General features: G+C 32.3%; 1 protein-coding gene across 2 annotated transcripts in view; it reads left to right on the forward strand.

Annotated features, from left to right (window-relative positions):
• The window catches only part of Ndae1 (Na[+]-driven anion exchanger 1), a 119,602-nt gene that overhangs the window by 71,489 nt on the left and 25,123 nt on the right, over nt 1–22,990 (forward strand). The window contains exons 2-5 of one of the 2 annotated variants that reach the window (XM_085955454.1): nt 14,174–14,302; nt 17,317–17,373; nt 19,919–20,401; nt 21,957–22,103. In XM_085955454.1, the coding sequence (XP_085811580.1) occupies nt 14,174–14,302; nt 17,317–17,373; nt 19,919–20,401; nt 21,957–22,103 (816 nt within the window). The remainder of the gene's footprint in view (nt 1–14,173; nt 14,303–17,316; nt 17,374–19,918; nt 20,402–21,956; nt 22,104–22,990) is intronic. The other variant, XM_085955453.1, reaches the window with a different exon arrangement.

Here is a 22,990-nt window from a genome sequence, read left to right on the forward strand (position 1 = left end):
ATAGATACTTTATAAATACCTACTGCCTAGTATGCGTAGTTCTGAGTTCTGGCAGGAGGATGTTGCTTAGCAACCGGTGAACGATGATAGTTGTAATTCACACCACAGGTGAAACGTTTTTGTTAGATAGTACATAATGTTGTAAATTAATTAAAACATTTTCGTGGATATAATATAATAATGATTTATTAATTTTTGAGCAACTGCTTAAATTTTTTTCATTATGACATTCGCCTGCAAAAAAAATCGTATTTATTAAAAATACTGACTGTACACTAAATACATTCAATGAATGGTGAAAAATTATGTTATTTAAATCAAGGTGATATTGCTAAAATGCTTTATATATGGCGTCAGGAGTAATCCAAATTTGTACTTAATTTTTGGGAATTATTTTAAAAAAAAATAACAATTGGATCGGTAGCTTAAATCGTTAAGGGACCATACGCTAGAAGTCAATGATGTATTTAAATTCATTTTATTTGTAAATTATCTAAGAATGTTCATTATGCTATTGCGAGTAATTTGATAAATTGATTTATTATCAACTAATCATATTATTTTAGCCTTTGGAAAGGTTTAATAGTTTTCTTATAAAAAACTACTCTAGTCAAACATTATGAAGCACACAATCTGAATATAGGTGCATTATGAATCTTATTACGCGAATCGGCAATTAACCATTTATATTTTAATTACAACCAGATGTATTCATTCATTGTAATTCACTGCTTGAATAATGAATGAAATTGGATGCGAAGATGACATCCTGAAGCGAGTAGATACTACCGTAAACTGTATCGCTGAATCGTGACACTTGTGAAATTATGACGACTTATTGGCGACTCCATGACCAATGGATAGAAAATTCACAACCACACAAAACTCAAGCATACTTAATAGATAATAAAGGGAGACTTGAGAGACCTAAACTGATATGGTTTGAATGTGTTACGGGACAAAATAGAAAATAAACTGTGGGTATTATTTTTATCATTCACTCTTTTATACGTTTACAATTTACGCATTCGAATGTTGGTATATCTATAATATTATTTTATCCTATTTAACCATCCGAGAAAGATTATACAAGTGGGAAGTGAATTACTATTCCTCACACATAACCTAGCGGTCGTAAATATACACATTATGTGCACTGGTTGCATACTACCGCATTATTTAATCACCGCCTCTCCAAGTCAAGTGGACAATTTTCCAGTCTGCATTTCTCCTTATTTTATTTCCGACAACATTGTTTACTCCTTACTGAGCTGCATCGGTACATTTGTATATGTTACGCCAAATGTGCGAAATTGACTATTACATGAAATGGGCTAAATTTTGGCTAATTCATGTAATAGTCAAGTCTGTTGCCTTATTCATGAATTAGGTCAATTTTCTGCCGAGTACATGAAGTCGCCAGGGCATGGAATTCTTAAACTGTCAACATGACAGTAGAAAAAGTAAATTTAATACGGATGGTTTTATAATATTATTGGACATAATATAATATTATTATTATTAGGTTAGGTTGGGTTAGGTTAGGTTAGGTTAGGTTTTGAAATTCTGAATTATTCAACTGAATTTCCATTTTGAGGTTAGCTAACAAGTGTCAATAAACTATCAAAAACATACAATCGACCATTGCACAATCGATACCCAAGCAGGAATCAAATCGCGAAAATACCTTTTAATAAAATTCATCCGTTATCATATTATAGTTCTAGTTTTTTTGCGCATAGTAAATGGATATGAACGTCATTGTAGTTATTGATTGGTATATTTTTATATTATAATCAATGACATTTGACACATTTGGTTAGTTTGATTAGTTGCAAAAAACACCACCGTAGCGCGACCATCTATTTTGACCATAGATAATATACGTACATTTTGACCAATCCACGAGCATTTCACACATTTAGTTTAGTTGTAAAAAAATACCACCGTAGCGCTACTATCTAATTTGTCCAATGCATGAACAAGGCAGAAAAATTACTGGCGAATTCACGCACTCACCAGATATTTTGTCTAATTCATGAATAAGGTAACGGGCTTGCATTTTTCATGATTTAGGCAAAATTTAGCCCATTTCATGTAATAGTCAATTTCACACATTCGGCGTAACATATATAAGAAAAATATTCCAAAACCCACTAGGTGTCAATATTTATATTTTAATTGTTATCATATTTTTATTTTCCTATAGGATATAATACAACATACAACCCCTTGTAGATATTGATCTCCTGAAATCCCTTATAAGAATCCTTTTAGTTTCTACATTATACATTCATATTTCTTCTGTCATCTAGCTTCGAAAAAATCAATTATTTTACCATGTATTTTACTGTGTATGAATTCGTCGTCGATGGTTTTGAAGGTACCTACCCCGCAGCACCCTCCATCTAAAAAATCCCACTTTTCTATCAGTATGTTTGATCACCTACTAGGTATTTTGTCGTCTCTATTTATTAATTAAATACTTATAAATCTTAAGTTTTTAAACGAAATATACTGCATGTTGGCCATTCGACGTAAAAACCTCAATTTATCTGCTTCATTTTGATAATCATGCACAACTCCACAGAATTATTGAACTCATTATTTCGTTGTAGGTACCTAGTCACCCAAGCATTATGAACTATGCCCTGTCCACACTAGATTGATTAAGATGAGCTGATATACCTTGCTTGCCGGTAACACTGAGTTGAGTCCCGTTTAATTGAGGCTTCTCAGCGATTCGAAATGCAGAAATTATATAATTACATTTTTTATGACGAATTGAACACCTGTGTTATTAAAAATCTATACAATATATAGAGATACGACAATTTTCAATATTAAATATTATGTTTTTCCTGAAAGGTCATAGTTCTATTAATCGCTATCCTGTTTTGTTACCTACCGTTCTTTTTCTTCATGATCTGTTTATTCATGGAACCGTCTTGTACAAAATCCAGCTCAAATTGTGGATTAATATGTTGGAACACAAAAACTAAGCAAGACTGAAGCGACGTTTTATTTCATTTTGTGCAATAAGTATCATAATATATATATATATATTGAATTATAAATACAATATGTTATTTTCCACATGAAACGTTATCTCTTGATATCGTTGTGCGACTATTATAATAACGAATTACCTGCCTAGACAAAGGTCCGTTAGCTATACGGGAAGTGCAGATTTCCCTATGCACCAAGCCAATTTGCTAGCCTTGTAAATACATCTTTAATGTCATTAAATAAAGTAAGGTACTTTGAGACGTTGAAGCATAATTGTCAATTAAATTCGATGTAAATATTTTATTATCTTAGTGGACCTATAGCAGTTACTCAATTACTATGTATCTAGATAGTATTATTTTAATTATAAAGAAACATTAATCAAACTGGGTATTAGTTATCACACTATATTATTATACTGTAGCATCAAAAAATCAAATCGTAAACTATTGTATATAATATAAGTATTTCCAGCTATTCATATTTGAAGGAAAAAATAGATCACCAGTATTAAAAATATGCATATTTTCTCATTCTATTGAATCCTTAAGAATTAAATATTGTGAAATGAGAAGTGAGTTAGCCAAGTGTGGGATTCCAGGATGCGACTCACAGCTTTAGGTGGACCTTCTGCCACTACTCCAATGTTGGTAAAAATATTCATATTAACAAAATCTATAACGTTATGTTATTGTCTCTAATAATCTAACTAAAGGAAATGAAGACATCTTAAACTGTCTAAATGTACTATTCTCACTGTGTCAAAGTGTATGAATTCGTAACCTAAGCCTGACAGTCATAATTAAGATGATAAAAACTGTCTTTCTGATCCCCGTGTATATTAAAAAGATTGCGTTAAATAGGCAAAAATATCAACAAAAAGATAGAGAGGATACGGGATATCTCAATAAGTATTATCTTTCAAAAGAAGTTATATGATAAGCAAAACCAGTGGCGCATTTAATGACTCTAAGACCCCGGAGGCACTAACTGATTTTGAGCCCGCCCCCATGATAAACAATAAAATAAAAACCATAAATTCCAACTAACAATGTTAAATAACAACGTATCTCTATCAAATTATTATAACAATATTAAGGGGGGACATGCTCAGCGTACGTCAAAATGGAGCTTTTATGCTATTTTCATGCATGCATGATATTGGACATTCCTTAAACGTTGTAGATAATCTATTTATATAATTTTAAAGCCTTATTATCCTTTATATTTATTTTGAACATTTGATGACTGCATAAAGTATTTTTATTACATAAAATAGTATTCTTTTAAACCTCTCGCTCTAATGTTTTAGAATATAGTCATATTTCAGTACATGCATGTGCAGTGGTGTTAAGATTTTTTACATTTATTACTTTTTAAACGCATTTATAAAACCATCAGTATAATTTATATCGACATTATTACAGTGAAATATTTACGATAAAAAATTATATTGATAATATCTGTGATCCCAAATTTGACAAGAATTAGACATTTTATTATTCAAAAAATGAGCAAGATTTACACATTTAAAGATACTTTTAAAAATACTGATTATAAGCTATGTCTTTGACCATTCAAATGTGATAAACAGTCTACGAATAATGTTTGCTTTATAATAATTATTGACCTAAGAATAAGGTAGTATTTTTTTGAAATATACCATTTCTATTGGCATTTCCCAGTGGCTAAGCTACAACATACGGCCGTAGCCATAAATTGACAAACGATAAATGAAGTAGGGAGTAAGAACATGGTAACGCGCGTCTTTGAAGATGTACCGTTTTAAAAAAAAATCGGTTAGGTATATGTAACATGGACATAAAAAATCTTAGCACCACTTCACATGGACGTACTGAAATATGACAATATTCTAAAACATTAGAGCGAGAGGTTTAAAAGAATACTATTTTATGTAATAAAAATACTTTATGCAGTCATCAAATGCTTAAAATAAATATAAAGGATAATAAGGATTCAAAATTATGTATATAGATTATCTACAACGTTTAAGGAATGTCCAGGATCATGCTTTGAAAATAGCATAAAAGCTCCATTTTGACGTACGCTGAGCATGTGGGCCGTTAATGGAGTTTTTCCTACACGTAGGTAGGTTTTTATTCGAGTGGTTATGTTATAGATATAGGCCCTTGTCATGTTACTTGTTGGAATTACGTTATGCTTTGCTTTATATTTTATATTCAATTTGTAATAAATACGCATATTTTTAAGATTTTGGTATAGAACATACATAACTTGAAAACACCTCAGATATAATATATTATATTATATATACCCACTAAAAAAATCATATTTGAAAAACAAATGAAACTCGACGGGATTTGAACCCGTTGGTGTCGGGCCAATCTGTGTGTTAACCAATTATGCTACGGGCCTGCTATCTAATTACGACAATTTAAACTAGTAGATCATACATTAAACGCTTATCAAATTCCGTTATTATTGACTATCGGTGGGTATATATCTGAGGTATTTTCAAGTTCAATATATGGAATGTTACATTCTCAAAATCTTGTGAATTATTATTCATTGAATAAAAGAAATGGTTTATTAAACATTTTGGTATAGATATAACTCGTGGTTTAAACTTGCCGCTGAGCGAGACCCTAGTCATCCTGGCTAAAAAACATCATCTCTCATTAGATTGCTAAAAATAAATCATAGATGTTGCAAATAGAAGAAGTGTAAAAAGCACGTCGATAGTCTATATTGATGAACGTTTTATCGATTCAATGTGTTGACAAATTTTATAAGCTTATTATTTTTCGCAATTGATTAAGTCTATCGCTTGCATACTTATCGAATTGTCGCATTTCCGTGTCGATGGAGGGGTGTCTTGTCTTTCGATACACGTATCGTTGCGGCGTCTCGAAGCTTTTTAAGGACGCCCTTCTAAGGGTGGTTTTCCGCCTCGATAGCATTTTCCAACGAGAACGGAAGCGCGGTCGCCTCAGGGTTCAGGTACTTTCAATCCGAATTCTCTCACGCCTGGCTTAGCGATTTGACGTAAACCTTCAACGCTCACACCTACACATAGTATTAAGCTGAATACATACTTGATGTAAACGACGACGCAGCGACTGCGAGCATTGACCAAACGCGTATGAATACAATTAAACCGACCAGAATGATTGTGCAGAAAATGTAATATATTGATTCACTAATGTACACTCCATAAAGCTCCATTATGTCTCATTCTTTTGTAAACAGGTGAATACAGATTCACAATCTACAGAGTGTATACGGCGCAGCTACGGGATGCTGGTTTGACCTGGTACGAAGCAAGAAGTCTGGCGAGCGATAGGGATTCTTGAAGGCGCCGCGTGGTGTCCATATGCTCCAGTTAAGGGGCGGATATGGCAAAAGAAGAATACAGATGAATGAGATTGAAAAAGAAACTCTAAATCCAGCTTATTGTATTTCTCTCACTTCATATCTTTTTCACCATTACTGAGGATTATAATCACTGAAATAACAGGCGTTGACAACAATATTTTTCCATCTAGACTAGTGGTTCTCATGTGCGGCCACCAGCGCTTTACATAATAATATTTCAAAAAATATTTATAAAATTATGAAATTGGTCGAATACACATGTCTTAAATTTCTTTCCATGCTCAAATGATCCATAATGTGTTTTTGTGATGAGATCTTGTGTAAAATAGTCCGTTTCTGAGATAAAGTCAATTCAAAGAATTGGCAACAATTGCTTTATTAATATTGTTGATTTTTCCTACTACTGTTTACTGTGAAAGATCATTCAGTGTAATGCACTTCATAAAAAACAAATATCGAAGTCAGTTGACAGATGTAAACTTAGAAGCAGCTAAGCAGCTCGCATTAGAAAAAAGGAACATTGAGGAATTCCATTTGCATTATTTTTAAATAAATGTATATGTACTAAAATATTCAAATGTCTTTTATTAGATGGACTTGTCTATAATTAAATTGATCTATTTTTTTAGTAAATAAAATTTACCTATAATTTTTTCAATCACGACAAAAGTGAAATTTGGTGCGGTCACCAGACGTTTCCATTGAACTGGCAATGTCTATTGTGCGGTCACACTTAAATTTATCGTGAGAACCACTGATCTAGACTGATCCCGCGTTGCTCTTGTACTTCAGTCGCTTTCCTGATAGTGTATCTGGAAAGCACACGCCCTCACAAAATCCTGCATTCAACGTCAACAAAGATCACTAGTATCTCCAGGATCTTACCACGATCTCTGATGCCAAGCTCTTCCACTGTAGATATATATTTTGTACACCAGGCCGCAGAATCCTCCGCCAGCCTCACACCTCGAACGCTTCAATTCTCTCCCTCTCTGATTGTCTGAATGTCAAGGTTTCGACACTTTATATTCATTAATTTGACAATTCAATACAATTCGGTCTGAATCTAGGCCGCCTCATAAAGACGTTCCGCAGCAGATTTTTTTACAAGAAATTGATGTTAGCTTCTTGCCCAATCTATTAGGTCCAAGTTCTGGCTCCAAGCAAACATTGAAAAAACATTTGAATTTTGCCAGACTCCGGATTCGAACCCGAGTCACTCTATTTAAATATGTTACCACTTAGGTATAGTTAATGCTATAAAGTTAATAATAATAAATCACAAGTTATTGGATTTAAGTTAAGCTACCTGAACAAAACAATGGCTTTTTTTCATTGCCTCGATAATCCGATGTGGATTTTGGTCGCCTCCTCAGGAAAATTTTCAATAAAGAGAATATTACATTTCTTAGCCTTTTGCTCAATCTATTAATTACGCGATCTGTGGGTCTATTCTATACACAAGGCGGATATCGGTGGCTATAGGTGGTAGTTTATCATACTTGCATATCATGTTTTTAGGCGGTTAATTGTTGCAATAAGTTAACCGTCTGAAGTGTTAAAAAATGCTATGTTTTAACTGCTCCTCTCTTGGGTGTGTTAACTTTTAGAGCAAGATAGACAGTTTTGACAGTGTAGACAGCTAACTTATTGTAACAATTAATATAATACCTCAATACATAAATATGATAAACTACCGTCGATAGCCGTATATAGAATAGACCCATTTTTTTAGAATTATTAATAACCATGTCCTTGCTTTTTCGTACAAGGTGGTTGTTAGTAATTTTGAACAATCATAAAAACCCAAGCTTTGAGAAAAATACATAAATACTGTGTCCTCACCGGGATCGAACCCAAGACTCTCGAGTGGAAGGCCAAAGCCTTATGCACAGCACCATTAGAGCCTCTAGAATAGACCCATTGGATTCAAACAAACATGACACACTAAAACCATGTGAATTTGTCTGACTACTTGAGCGACTCGTGAATTTAGGTGTGAACGTTCTACCACTATTCGACATTAGGCGCATGACATCAGTTATATTATGAAGCATATAGGTACACTTAAAATCTTACTTAGGTAATTAATTTATTTGGTATGTTTGTACATATTCAAACCGAATCAGCTAATTTTGTACATGAGCAAACTTAACAATTCTAATACAGGTGTTCGAGGCACGAGTTGAGTCATGTTTATTTTTTCCTCACCCTTTTTCACCCTCAGGTTAAGTGTCTCACTGACTTTTATTTGTCGTAATTCATCTTCCTATGGCGTATTTATCTATTCTAAACGGATTTTTCGCTTGGTTAGCTATAAAAAAGGTCTCGGACATATTACGTCAGCAATACTGCCAACGTAATAGGTTTATAAAACGGCATGTCATGTATTTGCCGGTAGCAGTTGTGGTGTCAATTTAGCTTCACGCCTAAATATTTTTTATGAATGGAGTTTTTTCAAAAACCCTGGTAGCAAAAAACAACTTGGTGCGATAAATAATTGTATTGGATTCAGTTAACATATTATTTACATTTCTACGCAGGCCGGTTGTTGGCGATTTACCTAAATCCAACCTTTTTATTCACGTGAATGAATTCAAATCAGAGAGATGTTTTGATACGGTTACGTCAATTATATGGATATACTTGTGTCTAACATACGTATCCCAGTGGGCTTTTATTTATACATCAAGAATGAAGGTTATTTTATTAAATAATAAAGACATGTAAGAGGATGACATGGATTTTATTTGACATGTATTTAGAAAATCGACTAGCTGAGGATATTAAAGGCTTTCATCTCATATGGCAGTGCTTTCCAACCCTTTTCACGATATTCGCGTCACGCTACATTGAATAATCATAACGTGTTAATAGCTATCTATAACGTTTTCAAACTCATAAATTAAGATATTGTTATATCCATCGATATGGATCTTGATGCTTGAAAGAGCTATTCGTAATTTCCAATCAGGATTGCCCACGGATACGTGTAATTGAAAAAAATGGTGGAAGAGTTTTTGTAGTATTTACTTCAATAGATGGAAACTTTTATTTTTCTTCAGACAACTAACTAGACTTTGAGAGAGTTCGGTCTCTTTTTAAATCTTAGAGCTTTTTCTTTTCTTTCATCGAATGATCAAAGTTCGAAATGTTTTGAGGAAATGATTCAGAATACAGTCAAACTTCTGAGCGTCCGTTTTCAAAAATAATAGTTGAGTTTCTCTTCAGCAATGGCCAGTCACCATACTAGTTCTAATGATTATGTGATATAATGTACAGTTAGAAGGACTATTAATAACTCAATTATTTCAAAGAATATTCTTAAATTCGAAAACACCCATTGGTTTTATCAGGAAGTACATTTTTTATGTACCATACAAACGGTGCATTCTTATTTGCATATTTCTATAAATTGTTTTCACGTCAATGACATTACAAAGAGAGGACATGCTCGTCGAAGGTCAAAATTGAGTTTTTATTGTATTTTCAAACCATGATCCTGGACACTCCTTAAACGTTGTAGATAATCTATTTATATAATTTTGAAGCCTTATTATCCCTTATAGTTATTTTAAACATTTGATGACTGCATAAAGTATTTTTGTTACATAAAATAGTATTCTTTTAAACCTCTCGCTCTAATGTTTTAGAATATAGTCATATTTCGGTACATAACTGTGCAGTGGTGTTAAGATTTTTTACGTTTATTAATTTTTAAACGCATTTATAAAACCATTAGTATAATTTATGACGAGATAATTTTTGTAAAATATTCACGATAAAAAATTATATTGATAATCTCTGTGATCCCAAATTTGACAAGAATTAGGCATTTTATTATTCAAAAAATCGGCAAGATTAACACATTTGAAGATGATTCTAAAGATACTTATTATAAGCTATGTCTTTGACCATTCAAGTGTGATAAACATTTTATGAATAATGATTGCTTTATAATAATTATTGACCTAAGAATAAGGTAGTGTTTTTTTGAAATACGCCATTTCTTTTGTCATTCCCTAGTGGTTAAGCTACAACATACGGCCGTAGCCATAAATTGACAAAATATAATTAAAGTAGGGAGTAAAATTATGTTAACGCGCGTGTTTGAACATGTACCTAACCGATTTTTTTTAAATTTTTTTTAAACGGTACATGTTCAAACACGCGCGTTAACATAATTTTACTCCCTACTTCAATTATAGTTTGTCAATTTATGGCTATTATGTAATTACATTATTAACATATTTTATTAAAAAAATAACATTTAAATTCTTCAATGTCTTAAAAAAGTTGGTAAAATAAAAAATGTAAATATTCACAAAGTATTATCCTTATAAAATGAATATTTTCTGAAGAACTTTGTCAAAAACTTAAAATAATATTAAGTAAGTAAAACAGATTAACTGTTAAGAAACATGATTTCCTTTGTCGAGTTAATATTTCAATATCCTAAAATGTAATAATGAAGAAAGTTTTGTGATCTTTGCTACTTAATAATGGTAAAGCTATATGATAAAACTTTATTAATTTCAAAAATGGCGTCGTTCTGTTAAAAATTAGGATTATTAAATCCTTGCTCTTATATTCAACATCTAACAAATTTTTCAAGTAATTTTTGTTCAAAGTAATGATTCTGCGAAAAACATATACCAGAACCAGCTTATCAATGTGATGTGTCGAGCTTTGAATGACAGATACAATAAAATATTATATTCCAAATGTTTTTTTAAAATAGCACTTTTTATTATTCGGCTTATATTATGTACCTGTATCAAAGATGAAGGCAATGGCAAGCGTGAAAATTACTGAAATTCTTATATAAACTGTCTCCACATAAGATTTCTATCATAGGGTAAAAAGTAAATCATGTCAGGAAAATAATATGACAGCACGCAAAGTAAATATGTCACCCTAATAGGTATTATAAAATATGATATTTGTTCAACGGTTATAACACCGACAAATTGAAACGAATTTCGTGTAAATAAACACATCATTTATATTTAAAAATACTTATTTATTATAAAAATATTCTTCTGCATCTCAATTTAGATGAAGGCCTCTCGAAGTATATTTATTCAAACCTATATTATTGTGTATATATGAAGTATATTTATCAACTCCATGTTATGGTGTAGATAAGTATTAAAATTAACTTAAATTAAATGAAACTTTTATCCTCAATTATTTGCTTAATGAATTGATTGGTTATTTGGCCAAAAATAATCAATGATTTAAACAAATAATTGTATTGGTGGATAACTCCAAGCAAACCCATTCGTAATATTTGATTTTTTTTATTTGTAGTAATGTATTATAATATTGGATACGAGTTTGGAAATTAGTTGCAGATTCCAAAACACAAAATACTGTTTCAATGCTAATAAAATAGATTTTGAAACACTATTTTTTGAAACGTTTAAATCTAATGTTTATGGTTCAGACATGGTATGATATACATAATTTATTGTCTTTCGAAGAATCAATTATTTTTATCCGTTTTGGTTTGTTATATTTTACCTAGGTACCACTTAAATTTAGATGGTATCAAAAGAAAAAATATATATTATAACCACTAAGCTACAAATTTGTATAAAAAATATTTAAGATTATTCAAACCAGTTTTCTATCAGTACGTGTCGGAAAGACAGGCATCTCAAAGTAATACGCACACACACACACACACACACACAGCCGGGATCGATTCACTGCGGGAAGAAGGCCTCCCCTAACTAATTTATACTGTACCCTGTCTCTGTATAATATTATATGTACATATATATATCTACCATACAATATTAAAATAATGTTTGTTAGTATTTTATTTCGCTAGAAGTGTGAAACTACATTGTTATACTTAATGTTTATTTTTCCATTTTTTTAATTAAGTAACTAAAAAATTCTGCTGGAGTTGAAATTTTTAATGGTCTTTTTTATAGCTTCCCGGGTGTTTATTCGAGATGACGGCAAAAATGACTTTTAATTAATTTGTCCATCACAGGGCGATTACTGTTTAAGCTTTCGATTAATTATTCCATTATTATGACTTTTCTGCCAATATGACACTTTGAACAACACAATACGTTAAAATCAACTTTCGTTCTAAAATTCAGTGGTTTCCAAACCTTATGTTACTATGCATCATATTATAAAAAAACTAACTAACAATCCCCCCTATTTCAAATATATGAAAAATTTGCATAAAAATATATTGTTTACACGAAATTTATTACACGAAGCAATGAATGACCTTTTCAGAACTCCCTTTAAACTAGTACACGCCCTTCAATTTGAAATGTTTTCAATCTCCGCATAGCAGAATTTTGTAGAATATTCTTAGTATTAACAGCTGATATCTGGACACACATATTATTATTTTCACAGCTGGATTAAAGCCTTTTCTTATATAGAGGTGGGTGTTGTAGATTGTAATAAAACCTTGTTGTGTTACTTTATAGTATGGTTATTAAGAAAAGGTTGAGAAACCGTGGTGTATACCAACCTCGACACGTATATTATACAAATACCTACTTTTTGGGAAGAAAACCGTAAAAGCTTTTTAACGACTTTTTTTCATTTTATTGCCTATATTTTTGCAACGCAATCTCTCCAGCCTTCGGGTAGGTACTTATTTGATTTGCGGTTCGTATTTAAATTCTGAAGAACCAACGAAACAAATAACTACCGTTATATTTTTTTTACTATTTACTACAAAAAAGCTTTTCCATTTCTTAATTATCTTGTTCCCGCTGTTATGCCATCCGCTATCAGAGGTCGGCCCCAATCGGGCAATCTTAATTGTATCCCCAAAAGTTCTGCAGCCTCCACGACCACAACAAAATTATAGATTCCATTGTTGCATCCGTTTGTGACTTCCAATATTTCCGCGTTATATATTGAACTAAGCAGTTGTTTCTAAGCATCACCTATATCAGCTTAACAACTGGTTTCAAAAATAATTTCAAGACGGTATTCACAAGACAAGTTCACATCGATTCAATATTTGCATACAATTAAACTAGATTCAATTAAGTCCTGTGTGTGTATTGTGCAACATTCTAACGGCTCAGTAAATAAAAAAAGAATGCTGATAATATAACTTTTGTGAGTATCAATATCAAGTTGTCATATTTTCTCCTGCGACGCTAACAAACTTAGGTATATTGAATATACATAATTTGAAACATCTCATGCATATACACACTAGAAAAAATAGTTTTGTTTAACGCAATTCGACAAGCATTTGATGTAACAAGTAACAACTACTAGTTAAAATCGTCGTAATTATCTAAGGCGCCCGTAGTTTAATTAGTAAAACATACTGTCGCAAATCCAGCAGATACAGGTTCAAATCCCGTCGGGTGTATTATTTTTTCTACAAAACGATTTTTTTCTAGTGTGTATTATGCATGAGATGTTTTCAAATTATGTTGGTATATTCAGTATATAGAATGCTACATTCTGCAATCGTATTCGTTGAATAAAAGAAACAGTTTATTAAAACTGTACCTATATTATTGTGTTTTTGAACGTCTAAAGAATTTACATTGAAAATATTTGTTAATTTAAGATATTGCTAAAGAGGCATCTAAATTAAAGAAATGTACTCCTTGTTAGATAACTTAATTCTTGTTTTTATTTATTTGTTATTTACCGACCGCTCTTTAATAATATGTGAGAATTGAATTCAATACACAGGCAAACGAATGCTATATTAATAAATCTTGTGTATTTTTATTTGAATAAAAAAATAATTGTATTAAATGATATTAATAGAAAGGTTTTCTCGTGTTTGTTTCAGGCCACAGAGCTCACACAGTTTTCGTGGGTGTGCATTTACCTGGAGAGAAGCGTCACTCGCACAGGCGCCATAAACACCACTCAAAAGCAGACGGCGAAAAGGGGGATGACGATGAACAGGAAAGACCACGTAAGATCTAGCAATAGTTTTCTTATAAATGTTCTAAGTATTTTAATTATATTTAACATCTCTTCGACATACTTATGTGACGAATCGCAATGCCAATCACGTCCTCTGGGAGTGTCGGTTTGACCGGAAGACCTACGAAAGTATATTATTGCGACCTGGTGTCAACGTGGGCTAATTACTTAACATTTAGTAAGTCTGCGGCGTCATACGGTGAGTGATGATTGTATTTTCATCTAGGTTTGATCGAAATAACATTAGATATATTCAAAATAAAAAATATTCACAATCTAATGGACGCTATTCACAACCAGGATGATGTGAAACTCTTCCTGGGACACTCATAACATAACTCTGCGGAGAGATTCTTGTTTGTTACGTCACGGGATACGCCTAAAAAGTCATAGAGGTATGGCGACTAGTAGTGACAAAGCATATATTGTACACTATTAACAAGTTAACAAAATATATCCACATTTATTCTATAGGTAATAATTAGTATTTTGTCTCAAAATTTTAAGGTTTGTTCAATAAAGTATATTCCAAGACTCATTAAACCATGTATTTAAAATAAAATATGCGTGAATATAATATATTTAACTCTCATTTTGATCAAACGTTGTAAAAGTGGGTTCACAAGCTGAAACTACTGTACAAAGTCCCTACGTGTTCAAACTATAGTCTAAAATTATTATCAAAAGTTCGCAATTCATTTTAATGTTTTTTTTTGTAAAAAAACATTAAAATGAAAAAAAAAGACAATACAAATAAATAAATTAATACAAAGCACGCAATGTTGTCATAATCCGCCAGGAACAGTGCTATGAAGACGTTAAATAAAATTATTTCTTCATTTCTCCATCAACGGAAACACGCAAAACGAATGAAAGTTGGTGCTTAATCGACGGAGTCATTCATTAGGGTTATTACTTATTCGTCATTGTCAAATAACTTAATTTTACTCTCAACACAATGTGTTGAAAGATATTATTTACCCCCATATCTACATTTGTTACTTGTAAATATAAATATATCAAAATATTAAAACAATACAGTTAGTTTTGAGACGAAGCAACATTGAACCTTCAAGAGATTCGGCGATTACTTCGTAATAATTGTATAACATTTATCAAAGTATACCTATACAACTATAATATTGATTGATGGATAAATTTCATAAAAAATATATATATTTAATCTAGTGCTCTGAATGAGCTTTCCAAATTACACGTTTGTTGAAACTACATCGGGGTTCTATGACAAATGGCGTTAGGAACTTCATGGTTTAAAATAGTGATATGCAGGATTACTTTATGTTATCTTGAAATGTCATATATAAAGAATATTCCGTATTAAAGTTACGACATTTTTATAGGATAGTTATAAACATATTAATATTATAAAATCAGTAAAAAATACTTGTTTAAATCGCTCTCTTTTAAAGATGCAAATTATCACTAATGTCTGTTTGACTTGTGTCGGTGTACCTACCTTTATTTATGAATTCCTACCTCAATTATTATGCTCAACTCTGAAACAACAAAATCTTTATTTTCTCTACAGTGGCGTAACTGGTAAAACGCCTGTAATTGTAATAGTGGCCACGGGTTCGATTCCGAGTATGGTAAAAAATACATATTGTTTTCTCAATGTGTTACCTGAGTAGATTGGGAAAATGGCCATCGTTCATTCCCCGTACAATTATGATAATAAAACGTCTAACCTGCGAAGGCCTATGTGGTCTACTTAGGACCGAAAGTGGTAATTTATTTTAATTCTATAAATTTGATTTGATTTGATTTGATTTGAATTTGATTTAAATTTGATTCATTTCAAAAAATTATTAAAAGTGAAAATTTATCGTATAATGCCTCCTCCAAATAATATTATTATGTATTATTATATTATATCGCGATAGCCGAGCGGTAACTCATGGAATTATAAAGTCATGGATCTCGGGTTTGAATCCTACATCTGGCAAAATAGCATGTTGTTTTTTCAATGTGTGTTTAGACCCCGAGCATGATCTTAATAGGATGACCAAGTGGCTAATATACATTTCTCGCAAAACAAGAATCTTAACGAAACTTCTTCGTGATGCAGCCAAGAAACGCGTCAGATTGTAGAACCATTTTAAAAAAATATATATATATGTAATAAACATACAATTATTGTGTGATATATTATGTTTTCAGTGTAAAGTGTTTCCTGGAAAATTAGTTAAAAAAACTAAAAATATATAATGCACGTGTAAAACATCTGTTTGTGATAGTGTTTTTTTTTTTAATCATTTTACTGCAATTATAATTCTAGTTTTTAGTGATATTTATACTCTAAATCTGCAATCGTAGCAATGCACAATTGAGGGTTTAATGAACACCTTTATTAGCTATGTGATAATAAATTGAAAATAAAACGCTGCAAAAAGTATCACGAGATGTCTATTTTTAAGTGCACCGTAGCCTCGTAGAGCTCGCCGTAGATGTCTTGTAGCCTTCTACGATGTTTGCCGTTCGGGCAGATAACGAGTCACCGGAAATTACTTTGGGTCGCAACTTTACTACCAATATCATTTTAAAACTTCAATTAATATACTACCTCTCTACTCGTGCACAAGATGCGGATATAAGTAAACTTCCTGTCATGTCATGTCATGTCAATTTATAAAAGAAAGACTCGTGTTGCAGTGCAATTAAAATGATGTATTAGTGTTTGTTTACGTTCTTTCGAATAGTTACTCTTTTAAGTGGATAAAAACACGATATCATATTTTGAAAAGTCTTTTATAGTTATAGCGCCTGTACACGTGCATGGATTGACTGCCAGCAATAGTGCGTATTTTAAACTATCGTGACAGGATATTTTAAAATAAGCACTAATGCCGACAGTAAATTCATGCACGTGTACAGGCGCTATTAGTTCATGATAGCAACGATTGATAATATAAATGGTAGGTATTAGCAATATATTACTATGTATCCATTTTAAGGAAGGTTAATATTGGCATTATTTTTAAGGTCCCGTCATTGTAACTCGACGAAGAAGAGTAAGCATTTCGGAGGATGGCGAAATCTGTAAGATATGAAAAAATATCAATCGAAAATTTTCATTTCGCTTTTCACGGAGCATCTCAGCTTTTCAATCGAAAAGCATTTTTGTATTTAGATTTTTCCTCTGCCTAGTCGTTTTGTGAACGTGTAGAATCAGTATTCATTTAATATTGATACACTGATTGTTATATTAATTAGTGAAAATGAATGAATGTAATGCAATTTCTCCAATAAAAAATGTTTAACTTACCATTTTTTTTTAATCCCTCACTAAATATCATTCAGTGAATCAATATTACAATAATAGTCTCTACTACATTGATGTTACTACATTTTGTTTTTAATTTTCAATCAAGCTTACTCGTTAATCGAGTGTCATTGTATATTATTTATCAAATTCTGCGCTCTATGGTAGGTATACTTCATCGTTTTATTATAGACAAATTTATTGATTAGTTCAGTCTTCTTTTTATATTTTCAAATGCCGTTTATTTTAACAAAATCAATATTATTATAATGCTTATCACCATTTTCCTGTTACAAATAATATTTAAAAGAATATCACAAAAAAAACATCAATCACAACTTCTATCGTGAAATATAATCAACAATCAAGTATTAGCATCGTGAAATCGATTATGTTACTACACAAGTTACTCTACCAATCTCCATATTATAAAAATTTCTCCATTGACCACATAAAACACCTCCATTTATATATTATGTTTTAATCACTTCTCCATTAATTAAGGTAAGTCTTAATATAGGACATAGTTAAAAAATAGTTGTATATATTATGTCCATTTACTTTTTAATAGGAAATATTATAGTACCTACATTAAGATGCATGTACCTATGTTTGATTACTGATAAAAAAGTGTATTTAACCCTTTAGTGACCTTAGCAAAGCTCCATTATTACCAGTTCAATTATTACTTAGATGCCTACAAATTGGGCCGAGGATAGAAAATTTAATTTTAAGGAAATATGACGATTTGGCGCCGCCGATTGAACGCTAGGACAACTTTAGGATGAACATCTGATGGATGAATAAAATGCGTTTAAAACACATGTATGTTACGACTTGGACCAGTGAGTAGAGAAACAATTGTAATATAAAATATCTACCTAACTATACGAACGCAACGATCATTTTGATGCTGTGTTTTCACATTCTAATCCTGTATTAAACTATAGAGATATTGCCAGATCTATACACCTCGCATTATTATAGGTTATATTATACTTCTTTGACTGTGTTTGCTCAAGTCGTAACTAAAGTGTTGTTTCTCGTGCATTTCATCCATCTGTACGGCGCCCATATGTCCGTCCTCCAACTGTTGTCCTGGCATTCCATTGACATTATCCAGTCGTCGGCGCCAACTCGTCCCACTATATTTTTATTAAGTTGGTACCTTGTGTTTGTATTAAAAATATTTTTCATTTACAAAGCTGCTGTGTGAAAAGTTTTCAACTTGTTATTTTCTGCAAATTGCGCGATGTTAAAACTTTTATCGGAAAAAATATAAGTTTGATTTTAAATTGTCTGTAACATATTTTTTAGCGTATTTTTCACAATAAGGGTCATTAACATATTCTATTTTTACAATATTTGCGTTTAAAGGAGAGTGGACGGGAGACTAGTGATATCTAGCGACAGAATACGAAATATGCAATTAAATACAATTTACTGATAGTTTACGTTGTCGGCTGATCTAAATAATAATACGTAGGTATCTAAAAACATTAAAAATAAGGTTTTTTTTTAATTCGAAGGTAAACTGAAAAACTGTTTTAATGTTTTTGATATGGCATACCTAATTAAAACACACTATCAATAAATTGGACTAAATTTCTTTTTACTTAATCTATCGCTAGGTGCCACTAGAAACACTTCAGTAGCTCTGCACTTCTAAGTACGTCTAGTAAGTACACTAACGCATTTATTAGATAGTTAATAAGTGGAAGAAAAAATACATCCTTAAGTGTGTTATTCGATTTGAATTGAGTTTTTTTTAAATACATCACGGTGACGTACATTTAATTGTTATGAAACCCAACTTTTAGTTTAAGATAGATTACGTTATAAATAAGCCTCTATTGTTTTATGATAGGTAGGTACATTTCGAAAATTACTCGTAATAGCACATACAAGTACATACAGCACGACTTCTATTATTCTGGTCAATACGTCATGGCGCTCTACTGTACAATAGCGAAAACGCGGAACTGGGAGATGTACCTACATATATAGGTATATATGATATGAAAATGTTGGGTAGGATCTGAAAATATTGTAATTCCCCATGCGACCGTTATGAATGTGTCATCCAGAATATTGAATTCGTACTATAGATAGTTTGTTTGGGTCAAGATTCATATTATTTTCCTGACGAAATATTTATTTCATCACTATTTTTATTTACAGTAGGTATGAACTACATAACTAGCAATATGTATATTATTATAATCTCCTGTTATAGAAACAACCGATAGATCATTAGCGATTAATTGTTAGTCATAAATACACCTCTAAACGTATAAACGTAACTATCTTGACCATTTTCAGTTACACCTCCTGCCCAGCGAGTTCAGTTCATACTGGGCGAAGAAGTCGACGATGGCACTCACGAATCACATCCCCTCTTTTCGGAGATGGAAGAGCTGGTCAAAGAAGGAGACGAACTCGAGTGGAAAGAGACGGCACGCTGGATTAAATTCGAGGAAGACGTCGAAGAAGGCGGAAATAGATGGTCCAAACCTCACGTGGCAACACTATCTCTACATTCCTTATTTGAATTACGCAGCTTATTACTAAATGGAACTGTTATGCTGGATATGGAAGCTGGGAATCTGGAACAGATTTCGGATCTCGTTTTAGACAATATGGTCAATGCAAATGCTCTGGCGTTTGACAAGAGGGATCTGGTGAGAGACGCTTTGTTGAGGAGACACAGGCATCAGCATGAAAGGCGTAAAGATAATAACATGTCGAGATTACCCATCATCCGGTCGCTGGCTGATATTGGACGCAATCATTCATCGTCTAAAAGTAGGTTTGATTAATCTTTTTTTGCTTTAAATTATGAATAAGCAGTTTTAAGATGACAATTTATCTTTTAATGTAGACAAACATTGAGGTATATAGTATTCTTATAGTATAAAAATATTAAACACAATTATTTTCTCTATAATTTTCGATGATCATTTTTCATGTCTATAAATCAAACAATAATAGATATTATCTAATATATAGATCACTGATGAACAAACCAATGAGCTTGAAATCATAATTCGCCATAAAGAATGAATTAATAGTGAATGCTTCGAAAGTGCAATCAAAGCAATTCAGTTTTTCACGTTTCATGCAATTGTCCACACAATAAATTGGTAGCGATCACACACAATAATCTATTGTCGCCTGTACGTCAAGCAGGTACTTTGACCTGTTGTTCATGAATCACACTTCCGTGAAAGTAAGGCATCGCTTTAATATTACCGGATTTCTCCTGACAGCGGACTAAAGGAGCGAGGTGTTAAACCCTTGGGCTTAGCAAAAGGGGTGCATTTTCATCCAATATGTTAACAACAAAGTAGCCACTAATCCATATTGCATAAGAATCTCCAAACTGCATTTAAGTTGTCGTCAAGTATAATATGTGTCACCAAACTCAACACAAAAAATATGTGTCGTATTTATTGTTGATTTTACAATATACCTACCTTTAAAATTATCACTGCTCGAAATGGATTTTTTACGAACCGAAGCGCTTAATAATTTTCCAAAAATATTAACATACTTATCAATTTTATGTATATTTTATAAAAATAAGTGTTTTAGATTTTTTTGTATGAACTATCTAACTCAGATGGTCAAATTATTTTTTCCACGAACGGCGCTCCAGTCCATTTAGAGCCCTATAGATAATCCCTCATGTTTCATAACCAAATCGGAACGTCTAAAACGTGTTAGTATTTGACAGGACATAATCGTAAAATTTCTTCTAAGATATGTATCTATTTTAAGAATATGGCTGTCAATAACAGATGTTGCATAATACATTCTTTTCCAGAAAAAAAATAGATTTACAATGAACCAGCTACACTGTGCGAAATAATCATTAAGTTTCCGCTCTATATAGCAACACATGTATTGATACTATGATTACCGCCACACTATTCGGAACCGGAGCGCAAAATACGTAAAGCCGTTTAAATTACGTTCCCGTTCTCCTTCTTATTGATAACAGAACCACTGGGTTTTGGCCGTTTTGCCGGGTACAGCGCTTATTTAAATGTAACGCTAAATACTGTTCTACATTTACCAACACGTCTGCGTATATATCGTTGGATATGCATGAACACTTCGAAGACGTAAGTCGTAAATAGTAGTGTCGACAGTAACTCCTCAAACTAGTGTGGGCAGTAATCTACGAAACCGGAAAATACAGTGAAGCCGAGTTCGCACCGCACAGTGTGGCCAGATCCTAAATATTTTCATCCATGAAAGTTGCGGTTTTTCTATATCTGTGAAAATGTTAGAATGATGTTATTTAATGATTGAAGATCACTCCTAAACAGGCAAACCCGCCACGTCGTCGTTTCAGATTGCCAAGGCTGTTATTGTGGTATATTTGGATCAGACTTACAGGAGAACACAAAGAAGAACGGTCGACAAAACATCGTCCTGCCGTCGGCTCATACGGCGCTCCTCAACTCCGGCGACCGCCGAGGCTCCTATTTGGCCGTCCCAGGTATCCACGTCGTTCGCTTGTGACTGTCCTCCGGGGGTGCAAACACCGCAAACCCCTCCTTGGTGTTGGCGCGCGTCGGTAGCGACTACCGCGCCGCCTTGCGGTGCTTTTGGTAAAATGGCCTACTACTTCCGGGCGCTTCTATTAACGTTGTGACTGACGGGGAATTGTGGTAACAGGCAAAATTTCCGCACAGTTTCCGCTTTTGTATTCGCAGTTTCCCGCCATCGGCAGTGAGACCAGACTAACCTGTTTCTGCTGTTATCTAATCCTGTCACCCTTGATTATAACTATCGTTGAAAGCTTTCTGTTGTGCATTAATCCATATTCTATAGTTTGTGCTAATATAATAACCTGGTATTTGTGTATGTCACTAATAAAATTGTTATTCAAGTGAATAAGTCAATACTACATCAATAAGTAAACAATCATAACAATGAATTTAATACACGACCTTACTTATTTGCTCGCGAATTCCACATTCAGGGATTAGAAATAATGATTAGTCTTATGTATTGAAATATTAAAAAAATAGATAGGAAATGAATTTATCTCAATTATGTTTTAAATTAAAATATTTTCAATCAAAACTGGGCGGATCTGTTTCGCCTCTCTTTAATAAAATTTAATTTAAAAAATGAATTAGAGACACTATAAAATTTGGCAGACATTTTTAATATCTATTCTGTTTTGGTAAAATCTGTCCGTACCATAAAATTAGATTCTACCCTTGTTCAAACTTTTTAACTCAACATTCTACAGATCTATGTAGGTAGATAGGTACCTACATATTGTACTTAAATTCAGGAGACAATGTTCACTCAACAAAAAACTATGCTTGGTGACTTTTATCGAAATATCATAGCAAATCATAATGCTGTCACATT

Source organism: Rhyacophila brunnea, unplaced genomic scaffold (genome assembly GCF_057557595.1).
Source record: "Rhyacophila brunnea isolate RB1 unplaced genomic scaffold, BYU_Rbru_1.0 scaffold_5, whole genome shotgun sequence".
Lineage (NCBI taxonomy): Eukaryota > Metazoa > Arthropoda > Insecta > Trichoptera > Rhyacophilidae > Rhyacophila > Rhyacophila brunnea.